Below are 13,490 nucleotides of genomic sequence, written 5' to 3' on the forward strand. Positions count from 1 at the left end.
AACTCACCGCCATGATCGCTCTTGATCTGAATGATTCCTCCTTTATCCTGTTTGAGCTGAAGAGCAAGGATTCTGAAACTCTCAAGGGCATCAGACTTGTTGCGTAAGACGTCCACCCATATATACCTGGAAAAATCATCGACCAATACAAAAATATATCGCTTACCTGCAATGCTTTCAGGAGTTATAGGACCCATGAGATCCATATGAACCAGTTCCAATATCCGTGTAGATCTGATCTCTGAAATTTGTTTGTGTTGTACCTTGACTTGCTTTCCTTGACAGCATGCTTCACATACTGTCTCTGTTTGTTTCTCCAAATCAGGGACACCTCTTACTACTTCAGCATTTACGAGTCTGAAGAGTCCATTTGTGTTCATGTGACCCAGTTTCTTGTGCCAGAGATCAAGTTTGGATTCAGCAGCTGCAAAACACACATTAGAAGGTCTCCAAAGATAACAGTTGTTTCCGGAACGAATACCCCTTAGCACGACATTGTTTCTTGCGTCAACGGCACGACATTCCTTGCTGTTGAAGATAACCTCTAATCCCTCATCACAAAGTTGACTCACACTGATCAGATTTGCCTTAAGACCCTCAACAAAGTAAACATTTGAGAGTTTAGGCACATCAGGTCGGGAGGTTATTCCAATTGCACGGATTTTGCCTTGTCCACCATCTCCAAAAGTAACTTTTCCACCTCTGATGAGTTCGAGTTTCTCAAGGTAGTCTTCATTTCCAGTCATATGCTTTGAGCAACCACTATCAAAATACCATGGAAGTTGCGCTTGTGATGCTTCTTCAGCAGAGGTATAAGCAACATTACTCACGATCTCTGTGTCTACTTGCACTCGCACCAGGTTGCAAACTAGATCATGTTCTCCTTAAGAGTGTGACTTAACAGAACTGGTGTTTATCTTAGAATGAGTATTCTCTTTGAAGTTCGGATACAGATCACGTTTGGCTATCCATACACAACCGTAAGCAGTTGGTTCGGTGAAGCACAGGTTCAACCTCCATGCTCTCTCATACTGATGTCTTCGAAAATAACAGAACCTAACATTGTGTCCTCGTTTTCCACAGAAGTGACAACCGTTTCCACGTCTTCTTTGTTTGGGAAGAACATCCTTGTTTCTTTCAACATGAGCTAGTTTCTCTTCAGGTTTCTTTTCTTCCTTAGGAGCTTCCTTCACAAATTTTGTTTCTGTAGATGTGGAGGTGGATCCCTTGTATCCTAAGCCAATGCTGAGACTTGGACACTGTCCCAATGTCAGTATGTGATCAAGAGATGCAGTACCAGCTGACAACATTCGAACCTTCTTGTGATTTTCAGTAAGTTGACTCTCGAGTAGTCTGCTTCGATCGATCTCCATAGCCAAGAGGTCACTTAGCCTTTGCACTTGAGCTTCAGCTTCCTTACGAACTCCTTCCTGCTCTGTCATAGCTCTCTTGAGTGCAAGTATTTCTTGATCTGATTCTATGTTAATCGAGTACTCCTTCGTCTTGATAGGAGGCTGATCAAGTTCCAGTATGTTAACCTGAGCTTTCAGCATTGCAGTCTCTTTGAGCAGTGCAAGGTTTTCATGGCTGAGATCAGAGAACTTATTGAAGAGGGACTTGTACTCAGCTTCAAGATCTTGCTCAAGATCACCGTCATCCTCGCTGTCAACATCAGTATCTTTTCCACTTTCTTGACCAATCAACGCCATGAAGTTTAGATGCAGCTCACCTTCATCATTCTCGCTTTCAGATTCAGTGTCACTGAAACACATGAGAGACTTCTCTTTCTTGAGAATGCTAGGACACTCACTGCGTGTATGCCCAATTCCTTTACACTCAATACATTTTTGCTCTTTTCTCTTAGCAAGGGGACACTCGCTCCTGAAGTGCCCGTAACCTTCACACTCATGACACTTCTTTGTGTTCTTGCCAGAATCATGCTTTGAGTGCTGAGAGCTACTCCTTTCATAATCATCCTTTTGGTAGCGTCCATTGAATCTACCACCACCTTTCTCCATACGCTTGACAAACTTGTTGAAGTTTCGTGCCATTAGACTCAGGTTTTCTTCAATCTTAGTAACTCGACCATCATCCTTAGACTCGGCTGTGAAAGCAATGCTCTTCTGATTAGTAGATTGTCGGTCGTTTTTCTCAAGATCATGCACTTTCAAAATGCCAGAGAGTTGATCAAACTTCATCTCATCTGTGTCTACAGCCAATGTAAGTACAACTTTATAAGCTTCAAACCGTGGAGGTAAGCACCTTAGCAGTTTCTTTACCAGATCCTTTTCTTCATACTTCTTTCCAAGGACAGACGCTTCACTTGCCAGTTCACTGATCTTGCATATGAATCCATCAATTGGCTCATCGTCACTCATTCTCAGGTTTTCAAACTTGGAGGCAAGATGATCAAGACGAGTTCTTCTCACACTAGTGTTTCCCTCAAAGTGATTAATGAGTGTATCCCATGCTTGCTTGGCAGATTCACATCCTTGTATGATCTTGAATTGCTCAACGTCCACTGATGAGAATATGACAGTCAAGGCTTTGGAATTGAATTTTGATGCTTTCTTCTCACCATCAGTCCACTGATCTTTAGGTTTTGGACCGACAGTCTTATCTTCCATGATGACAGTAGGCGCACTCCAACCATCTTCTACAGACGTCCAAGCATCTTCATCAACTCCTCTGATGATGTGTTGCATCCTCACCTTCCAGTGACCGAAGTTGGTACTGTCAAGCATAATAAGCTTGTGAGTGTGTAGGAGTTCTTTCATGGTGTCCATGAAATCCGCAGGATCTCAACCTGTAAGTAGTACTTGATACCACAGAGGCTTCCCGCTCTGATACCAAATGAAAGTTCAGAGACACCCAAATTATAACTCACACACAAGAGATTTCAAGAACACTTTCTTGTAAATTAAAAACCTTTTAAGCAATCCCCTAGATCTGTTTAATCTGATTTATGCTCAGTCACACACGACTAGCGACAGACCAGTTTCTAATCTCTAAATCACAGAGATCCAAGCTAAACACTTGTTACTTGATCTCTGTAGCCGACAAGAACAAACCTCTTGTTCTAGCTTTTTCTCCCTTAATGCTTAACCTAAAACTCTCTTAGATTATCTCATTAAGTAGACACGAAAAAGACAATATTCTATTTCCTAAAATCTTGCAAACTAGAAGATCTTCTTTGCTTCACGTCCAAACAATATCTTCTATTTCCATAAGTTTGTGACACGTCACCACTCGTAACAAACTCGCCATACTGTGTTACACAATCACCGCACTGTGTAACACACTCTTAGCTCAGCTCGAACACGCTCACAATCCTGAACTTACAGGGACAACCACAGAACCAAGGCAAAATTTTATATTACCTCGAACTCAAGTTGAAACCCATAACTGATCTAACAATAACATCATGGGTAGGAAGCGGAAACAGAGGTAGGTTCTGAAATGCCATACCAAAAATAAGGATGAAACAGAGGGTAGGTTCGAGGAAGTTAAAATAGGCATATAAACTCACCTTTGTCTGGATCACCTCCCCACATGAATGAATATACTCGGGAAGGAAATAGGGAAAGACCATAGCAACCAGCTGTCATGAGGCCCCTAACCTTCCTTGGTATCTCATGTGCACAAGACCACAGCAACTCCATTTATTCATAAACCCTAAAAATAACAACTCAATTCCATATATTCTCCAGTTTTTGAACTTCAAAAGAAGAAGGCTAACCACAAAGATGTGTGTGTGTGTCTTCTCTAATCCTTCATGAATGTTGTTGTATTCAGAATTCTTTTAAAGCCCTAAATTGTAAATTAGCAGTAGTGATTTTTATTTACAGAAAAGGTCCTTTTAATATTCCGGTTTTACACTTATGGTCCGATACTTGTCTCTCTACACAAGAAAAATAGTTTACTAAAAGGCAAAGGTTTTTCCGGAAATCTCTCTCTACTCCTCCCACAAAACCGATTCAAGATCTCGACTTTCTCTTCTGCGAGGAAGGACAATCCCCCATGGCTGCTCTACAATACCTCGAATCTCAGAAAAACGCGCACCCAGAGCTCACCGAGTGGTACAATTCGCTCGCAGATCTGTACCAGAAGAAGCTCTGGCACCAGCTCACCGTCAAGCTCGAGCAGTTCATCGCTCTCCCCGTCTTTCAGGTGTCACTTTCTCGTACCATAATCTATTCAAAGTTTCATCCTTTAGTAGTTTTGGGAATTATAGGGTTCATAGATCTCGACTTGGGTTTACATTAGATCTAAAGGGTTCGTTCCGACGGTGACTTTAATGAGTTGGGTCTTTCTCAGATTCACTTAGATGGCTTTGTATTGGTGAATGATCGCACTCTGTGATTTAAAGTTTGAATCTTTAATTGTGTTGATATGTTCTTGTCTGGGTCTTAAGGTTGTCTGATTTGTTATTGTTCATCAGGCTGGAGATGCTTTGATTCAGCTATACAACAACTTCATAACCGACTTTGAGACCAAAATCAACCTTCTGAAGCTCGCGCACTTCGCGGTTGTAGTCTCCAGGCAGTACCCTGAGAAAGAAGCTGCGGTCAGTTATCTCCAAGGAGTGATTGAGAAGCTTAGAGCGACTAAAGAGTCACGTATCAGTGAGCCTGTTAGCTATGTAGAGACGCAGATAGCTTTGTTCAAGCTTGAGCAAGGTGACCAGAAGGAATGCAAGAAGATACTGGACGATGTGAAAACCTCTCTTGATAGTATGACCGACATCGACCCATCGGTCTACGCCAACTTCTTCTGTGTGTCTTCTCAGTACCATAAGTTCCGTCAAGAGTTTTCTGATTTCTACAAGAATGCTCTTCTTTACCTCGCTTATACTTCTGTGGAGTCACTCTCTGAGTCGTTTAAGCTGGTAAGTCCTTTTAATTGTTCTATAATCATGTCCTATTCAGAGTGCTGAGATGGGATCGTTCTGTATCTTTGCAGGACTTGGCTTTTGAACTGTCGCTGTCAGCTCTACTTGGAGAGAATATTTACAACTTTGGGGAACTGTTGGCCCATCCAGTTGTAAGTTTGTCTTTTTGATCTTTATATTTGCTAACCAGTAACCATACTGGTTTATGATGGTGACCATGTTTGCCTTTCTCTTATGGCAGCTGAAGAGTCTGCTTGGAACAAATGTGGAGTGGCTTTACCACATTCTGCAGGCGTTCAACCACGGTGATTTGGTTCAGTACCAAGAACTCTGCCGTGTTCACAATGCAGCCTTGAGCGCACAGCCAGCGCTGGTTGAGAATGAGAAGAAGCTGTTGGAGAAGATCAACATTCTCTGCCTTATTGAGATCATTTTCAGGTAGCTTTGGCTTCTCTAAGCAATATCTTACAGATAGGGGCAAAGAATGAATGCTTAAATTGTTTGTAACCATATCTGTAACAGCCGACCAGCTGAAGATAGGACCATACCGTTGAGTGTCATTGCTGAGCGTACTAAGCTTTCAATCGAAGATGTTGAGCACCTTCTCATGAAGAGTTTATCTGTGAGTATTCATCTCTGTCCCATTCAATCTAAATAAGATTGGGAAGACACAAGAAGATAGGGAGATTATGTTGATGTGAATAAATATCATTTGGTGATTTTGTGCAGGTGCACTTGATAGAGGGGATAATAGATCAGGTGGATGGAACTGTGCATGTTTCATGGGCGCAACCGAGGGTGCTAGGGATACCTCAGATCAAGTCATTGAGGGATCAGCTTGATAGTTGGGTTGATAAGGTTCACACTACCTTGTTATCCGTTGAGGCTGAGACACCTGATCTTGTTGCAGCTTAAGGCACTCTTGTTTCTTCTTTGTTTTTCTTTTGAGCTACAAGATTGTATCATTTTGCTGGATTTTAAATGCAACTTCTTTCCCTTTTCAAATCTACTAGTTTTAAGGAGTTAGTCGTTTAAAAAAAAAAATGTTTGCTCTCAACAAACACATGAATGTATCGTCTCCTTTGATCCTTTCTCCAATGATTCTTGAATGGATCGACTTCACTACACCCTTCAAGATTAAATACCCAAACTATAACCTCCTCTCATGATTGATGTCCATGTACCTTTATACAATGTGAATGCAAATATTTTCTTTGATGTTTCAAAACTTTAAGGGATTGATTGGACGATTTTAATGAGGGCTTTGAAGCTGCTAGAGAAGGGCAAAGCTTGCATTGTTCAAAATGAACATCAGCAGATGATTAAGGCGACAAGTTCTGTGTCTGATGTTTTGGTAATTATTTATAATATCTAGTGGACAAAATGTTATGAACCAAGGGAAACAAAAGAATGGATACACAACTTATCTTTCTTTGATAACATTCATTTTCTCAATCACAACTTTTTGAGTTATGTAGAATGGATAAATAGAGTAATATAGCACCAAATCATGTTTTATAACAAGATTAGCAAACTAGGATTTTTTTTTTTTTTTTTTTTTGACATCATAATAGACCAGAAGCCTATGGGGCCACCGGTTCAGATAGCCAAACCGGAGGTAAAGAATCGACATATAGCATAGCTGAAGGAGAACTACTCGCACCACGTGCAAGCTCGTCCGCCATTGTGTTTTGTGCCCTTGAGATATGTCTGATCATGAAGTTGGGGAAGAAAGTCTTACTTCGGCAGAATTCTTCCATGTGTGTAGCGAACGCCGGCCATTCTTCAGGTGAGGACACCATCTTCACCAATTGAGAACAATCCGTCACAAATACTACATCTGAGAACTGCAGGGTCTTCATGCACTCCATCGCCCAAATCAGAACTTCACATTCAACATGTAAAGGTGATAGGCTACGTCGAAGGTTCATTGCGTCCACCATTACGTACTCTGAATTTATTTTCTGGCAATACAAGGATTTTGTTTTAATAGCATATTAATTTAATATACTGGTAATTTCTTGTTTTTAAGTTATGATTTAAATACAATTAAATTCACGTTAAGAAACTCGAATTTTAGGTTTCTGAGGATGATGATTTGTACTTTTAGTTTTTGGAGTTGCATGACCATAATAATGGATAGGAATGGTAACTCGATAGTGGTGACATGATTATGCAGTTATATACCTTTACCAAAAATGCATGATCATTTTGCAAAAATTAACAACAACAAAAACATTTGTCGGTTATAACTACAGTTCGGACTCAGACCAAAATTATCATGACTAGTGAATAATGATTACTCAATCATTGATCCTAAACAAGGAGCCGAAATGCGAGGGTTCCGAGAACGTCATATGTAGTATTCGTATTGTTACGACACCGTAAGATACGACGTGCCTCCACCTGAGGATGTGATCATGACGGTTGAGAGGGAACGGTTTACAACAGATACCGGCTGGTTGAATTTGGTGGAAGTCATACTAAAGTGCATAGAACAAGGAAAATATGGAGGCCGAATCGGTTCACCGCGGTGGTGTCGGCTGATCTATAGCACTAGTTAGTTGATTTAATACCTGAATATGTGTATGTTTATAGTGTTTACCTCTATAGAATCATGGATGATATACCATTAATAAAATCATCACGCTTATGCTTTTTAAGTTATTCTGTACTAAATGATGAATATATCTGAATTATACAATCTTTGACAAAATCCAAACACAGTAATAATAAGTTAATTTTAACGATTGCCTACGTTAAAGAAAAAATAAAATATATACGAAGATAGTTATAATGTCATAACATAGTGGCTATACTACAAGTCCCATACTAGTGGCTAACTAGCGCGTGTGTTCATAACTTCAGCTGGATGATTAGGACTATGTACGCAATCTAAGATCAACCAAATTCATCCCTCAGCTGAGTTCACAATAGCAAACAAAGCTTATAAGGCTTATGTTAGCGAGCAAATTGCAGAATCCTATAGATGTGGACCAAATACAAAATCTGCAAGCCAAGAAACCCGTTACTTCACAAGCAAACCCCGTACATAACTCAATTTAACATAAGATTTGATTCTTATATGTTTTTCATTTTCTCAAGAAACCAAACAATAATTTAACATAAATAATTATTATTGTTAATATCTTAACTGGTAAAATATGGGAAATTATTCCCTATATTGAACTTTTCTTTTAGCAATAATTGCGAAAAAATTAATATCGTCATACATTGGTTCATTTATAAACCTTCACCAGACCAGTTCGGCTGTATTTTATGATCAATTAAGCTTCCAAAAAACCGGTCATCCTAAGAACCGAGATACGGTGACGACTCAGGTCTCTTCCTTTAAGGGTACTAAACGAAAACGCCATTTGCTCCTCCATTCTTCGTTTTCGGATGATGACATGTGGCGGCGTCATTTCACTCTCATCCTCCTCCTCTTCAACTTCCGGCCACCGGAATGTAGTTCTCGATGGAATTGTTACCGGAGATGACTTTTTCACCGTCGTTGGTTTCTTTCTTTTGTTGTTTTCGTTGTTGTTATTCTTGTTGCTGTTTATGAAATAATCGTCGGAAAATATAACGTCTGATTCTTGAAGTTCTTCTTCTGACATTGAAAGAGAGAAATATTTTTAGAAAGAAAGTTAGGGATTACTTTGGATATATATGATTTTATTGAAGAGTCAAGTAGGAAGAGAAGACACAACTATAAGAAAAGTTGCAACTTATATAGACCGAGATATCGCAGAGAATCTCATGTTTTACACGTATAATAATATATGTGTATATGTATATTATATACGTGTAATTATTAATATCTTGTGTTGCATCAGATGAGGTCATCGTGAAGGTGTTTGAGTGAAGTCAAGGGATTCGATATTTTAATAATTAATCAATCATTAAGGATGTGATTAATTTATCATCGTGAATTAGACAAGTCTTTATATATACACTTACACATCATTTCGCCAAAATACAGTTAGATATTTCGGTGTTCGTACGTAATTAGTAACACCATAATTCTTTTTTGAAAGGCAAAGCAACATCCTAATTCATTTATTTGAAGTTCCTCATCGCTGTACAGAATTTTGCACGGTTACTAATTCTCATCATTTTTTTTTGAACATTAACTATTCTCATCATTTTCCCTTGTTAAAAGTACCTAATTTCTTAGTTTAGAAATAACTGATATATACTTTTTTAAATAAATATTAAGTAAACTTGAGTATAAATATATTGCTTATACCGAAATGAATGAAGTATTAATAAGAAAATTTGGTAAACTTATAGCTCAAATATGGGGTGAAATTTTACAGTTTTATTTACATTGTATAATGTATTTTCGAAAAATATTAAGATATCGTGTATGCATTAGTTCATTTAGTTGAACCAACAAAAGAAGAGTACTACTAATCTTCAAGTTGTTAACTTTTACAAGCTACAATGAAAATGTCAACGATTGCGAAGCTGAGTCGTAACGTTACTGAACGCAATCGCCATGCGTTTTATGGCTACGAGGTTACTCGCTCAACACTATGAAACCGCATAATCTAAAAACAACGACCCACCCATGGGCCAGCACGTGTAGAAAAACTATCTTAACGTCAGCAAAAGTTAACGTCACCAGGCTTCCATCTCATGTGTGCCGGTGCCACGTGTTGGTTCTATCCAGAACTGCGGTCGTTCTCCTTGGCGTTTACGTGGTGGTGTTAATTAGCGGCCTATTGCTTTCGGAGAAGAATTAAGGTGGCTTAAAAAGTCTTCTGTTTTATTTTCTCGGAACTTAATTTTTGTTTTTATTGCATATTGACATTGATGCTTAAATAAACAAACGTGTATGTTTACGATCATTGTAAGAAGCCTATGTGCTATACAAACTAATAAGTAAATTACGGAATGAATATAATCTTTCAAAATAACAAAAAGAAACACTCAGTAAGTTCAAAAGTTATTAAAAACTTACTATACAACGTCAAAAGTGAATATTTATATCCAGGAAGTTCCTTTATGTATAAATTAACTATTCATTTCCTTAACTTTTCCTTGGACAATCTGGTTGAGTGATTCTAAGGCAAGATGAAGTTTCAAATATGTTGTTAATGCGAATTTAAATATATTTTCTTGACAAAGAATTTTATCCGTGTAAGTTGTCGCAAACACAAGCTTTTATTGATCGAGGGACAATTAATAGGAGCAAGACATGCTTTGAAGAGTACACATAACAAAAAAGGGTTACTGAAAATGATCGACTCCATCAACCTATTATAGAGTTATAACCTCCCGATTAAAGTTAATTTTTTACATTACACGAAATTTGAGTAATTTAATTAGGGCATAAAAGTTCTTCTCTCTTTATTTTGATGCGACTAGTTATAATTGAATAGTAATCTTAGGTGTCAAAGAAATGCATTTAGTGTAAAGAAAACTAAACAAAATGTATTGAATAGTAATTCAGAAGGTATATTAATTATATCTTTAAGTAATAGTTTTGAAATTTCGAATGATTAAAACGATTTTTTTTCGGCCAGAAGACAATTCCTTGTCAAAGGATGACGCAAATTTATGATCCATTTGAAATACGGAACTCTAAATGAATAGTGATGTATTACGTTTTTACATGTTCACCTCAAAACACACACGGTAAATGCATTATTGCTCACACCATTATTTAATACATGATTAAATATTGGAAAAATTCGGTGAAATCAAGCTTTGTGCATATCCAACTACATCTTAAAGTGAATTTTGACAATGAAAATAGACAAAAGTTAGAAAGATAAAGAGTCGAGTGAGCTGGACATTGGACGAATTATTTGGGTATTTGATAGATGCATAGTCTCGTGCTAAAGACAATGACTTAGCCAAAAATTTAGCTATCTTTGGAAAAGTGTGGTTCCTACTCCTAGTGGTCCTTTCGACCAATTCAGATGTTGGCGAGACTCTCGTATTAAGTGTGTCTTGTTCGGTCTCTCGTATTTTTGTGCTCAATTATTAGCATAATTTTGGAACCTTCCCTATATACATACAAACTAAAATAACTATTTTGCTAATTTTACATTTTAGCTTTATTTGCTTATATAACTATGTCTGTTAAATCATAAATTGTTTGCATTATGACAAAAACAGACAACGTTCTTACATAATATATTATATATAATGTGTATATATATATGTACATATAGAAAGTGAAACCGTATTGTCTAATGATATGGACGTAATGTTATTTTAACCCTACTATTATTTTATCAATTGTCACTATCATTTCCAACTATACATTCCGTTATTTCTTATCTGCTATTGCTTCTCTTTACATATACACACATATATTATAGCGTCTCTAATCATGTCATGCATGATCATAGACAGTATACAAGCCATAACTTGATTAATTTCAAATGGTTGAAGATGATATTAATACAGAAAATTTAATTGGGGAGAGGCGGAAATAGAGATAAGGTGTTCTTTTCTGATTAGTTCAACTAAATTTGTATGGAACAATCGTAATTACGTCGACGTTAATGTTAACGTTGCCTAGATTTCTTTTTTTTTTAAAATCTGGTCGTGATAAGAATCTATCTAAACCTTCTTCAACTAAATACACGTAGATTATGGCATGGGAAGTTGGAAATACATGTGTCTTTGCTAAAACAATTGCAAAAGTTTTTTTTTTTTCAGGACCTCGTAGTTCAGTGGTACTGCCTCTTAGGGGGCTGGGAGGTAGGCTGTTCGACTTGCGGGGAGGGGGAGGCGTGTCCAGGACCGCAAGGCCCAGACGAAGGCTGGCGCCGGACCTAGGTGGTGGGCCGCAAGGTCAACACCTGGTTAAACAAAAAAAAAAAAAAAACAATTGCAAAAGTTATGGTGACATAATGGTGTAACTGTGTAAGTAGTTGGTTCTATTATGTCATAGGTTATGTCTACGTTGTACTCCATCCGTTCCAAAAGATTCATATTTAGAAAAAAAAATTATTTAAAAAAGATATATGTTTTACATTTTCAATATATAAAGTAATTGAAAAGTGTAAACTTCGAAAAATATAATTGTGTTTATTAAAATTTTATTGATCAAAAATTGTGGGGAATAGTTGATAACGGAAAATAATGCATTGGTAACTACAATCTGATATGTTTTTTTAATAAATGTGAAAAACCTAAAACATACATATTTCTGAAACCGAGGGAGTATTACGATATTATCAACCGTCTAGTCTCGGGTCCACATTTCTGAATTGGAGGGAGTATTATGATATTATCAACCGCCTAGTCTCGGGTCCACAACGATATAGTAGTCTCATCCTCAAAGTTTAAAAACTGTAAGAAAAAGATTAGTTCGAGTTTGTGATATTCCGTATAAACCAGAGATAGATTTTCACATGCCACTACAAAAATTATATAGTGGCTGAAGATTAGTTCGAGTTTTTGAATTAGATTAGTCCTCTACTTTGACAAAACATCAAATCGCACTAGTCAATGCAATTTAATATAATGGATCACATACTCCAAAAAGTGAAATATGATACTTTAGAACTAAACTTTCTAATGATAAATTCAAGTAAAGCTAATAGATGATTAAAATCTAAAAAGATGAGTATCAGATGATAGAGAAAAGGTTTAGAAAGTTATGCTACTTTGCCAAACAAAAGCCAAGTGTGGCTGCAGTTCAAATTTCCCTCGTAAGGGAATAGTCCAAATAAGGCCCATAGTTTGTTTAAAGGCCCATTATAATACACGTTCAATCAGGTTGAGTTGAATCATAAACCAAAATTGTTCCGGTTGATTGATCGGTCTAGTAAACCAATTTTTCTCGGTTTACTTAAAACCACTAAATCGCACCTTCTCTCTGATTATTTTTCACCTCACTATTGATTACCAATCAAATTATCATGTAGGATTAGTTAAAAAAAGTATTAAAACTAAAGAAAAAAAAGGAAAACAGCTTTAAAAAAAAGGAAGACATCGACTTAACAACGTTGATCAAAACACCTCATCGGCTGTTGCTTCTTCAAACTCAGAGGCTTGTTCTCAGTGCCAAAAAAACACAGATTGTAGTTTTCAAACAAAGGTTCGTGATCTGTGTTTGAACGGTACGTCGCGTTACTCTTTTTTATCCTTATTCAAATTTAAGAATCGATGTTTTTAGATTACGTCAATTCTCTAAAACAACATATAATTAACCTCAAGTATAGTTATTGTTTGTTATATATCTCAGGATCATATAGTTTTAAGCTTAGAGTTGTTAGATCTTTTTTAATCACATCTATGTATGATCATGGGAATAGGAGAGAAAAAAAGGAAAAGAGGAGGTCACAGATGCTTTGTAGCTTACTGCCAGTGTGTTAAAAAAATTGGAGTTAAGCATTATTCAAACTTATTTAACTTTTAAGCTTTGAAAGGAAAAATAACTAAACATATTAGGTTGACAAATTGGAACTAATATACTAAATTGTAGCTACTGATTCTCTTACTTTTTCGGAATACATTACATTATGGTCGTGGAAAGGCATTAAATTGATGTGGTTTATGATTGAAATAAGGCCAGGTCGTGATATATAATAAAACTTGATGATTGGCATTAAATTGATATGATTAAAAC

At 37.0% G+C, this 13,490-nt stretch overlaps 2 protein-coding genes across 2 annotated transcripts; one reads left to right on the forward strand and one right to left on the reverse strand.

Annotated features, from left to right (window-relative positions):
* Positions 1 to 3,889: 3,889 nt before the first annotated feature.
* Positions 3,890 to 5,896, forward strand: LOC125595398 (26S proteasome non-ATPase regulatory subunit 13 homolog B-like). The gene is made up of 6 exons (XM_048771172.1): positions 3,890 to 4,170; positions 4,442 to 4,888; positions 4,963 to 5,043; positions 5,133 to 5,329; positions 5,414 to 5,513; positions 5,621 to 5,896. Exons 1-6 carry the CDS (start codon positions 4,021 to 4,023, stop codon positions 5,804 to 5,806), a joined length of 1,161 nt encoding a protein of 386 aa, XP_048627129.1. The 5' UTR covers positions 3,890 to 4,020; the 3' UTR covers positions 5,807 to 5,896.
* Positions 5,897 to 7,655: 1,759 nt separating this feature from the next.
* BNAC03G62980D lies at positions 7,656 to 8,887 on the reverse strand. The gene has a single exon (XM_013860501.3). It carries the CDS (start codon positions 8,509 to 8,511, stop codon positions 8,179 to 8,181), a length of 333 nt encoding a protein of 110 aa, XP_013715955.1. The 5' UTR covers positions 8,512 to 8,887; the 3' UTR covers positions 7,656 to 8,178.
* Positions 8,888 to 13,490: the final 4,603 nt, after the last annotated feature.

This window comes from Brassica napus, unplaced genomic scaffold (assembly GCF_020379485.1).
Source record: "Brassica napus cultivar Da-Ae unplaced genomic scaffold, Da-Ae ScsIHWf_1049;HRSCAF=1471, whole genome shotgun sequence".
Taxonomy (NCBI): Eukaryota; Viridiplantae; Streptophyta; class Magnoliopsida; order Brassicales; family Brassicaceae; genus Brassica; species Brassica napus.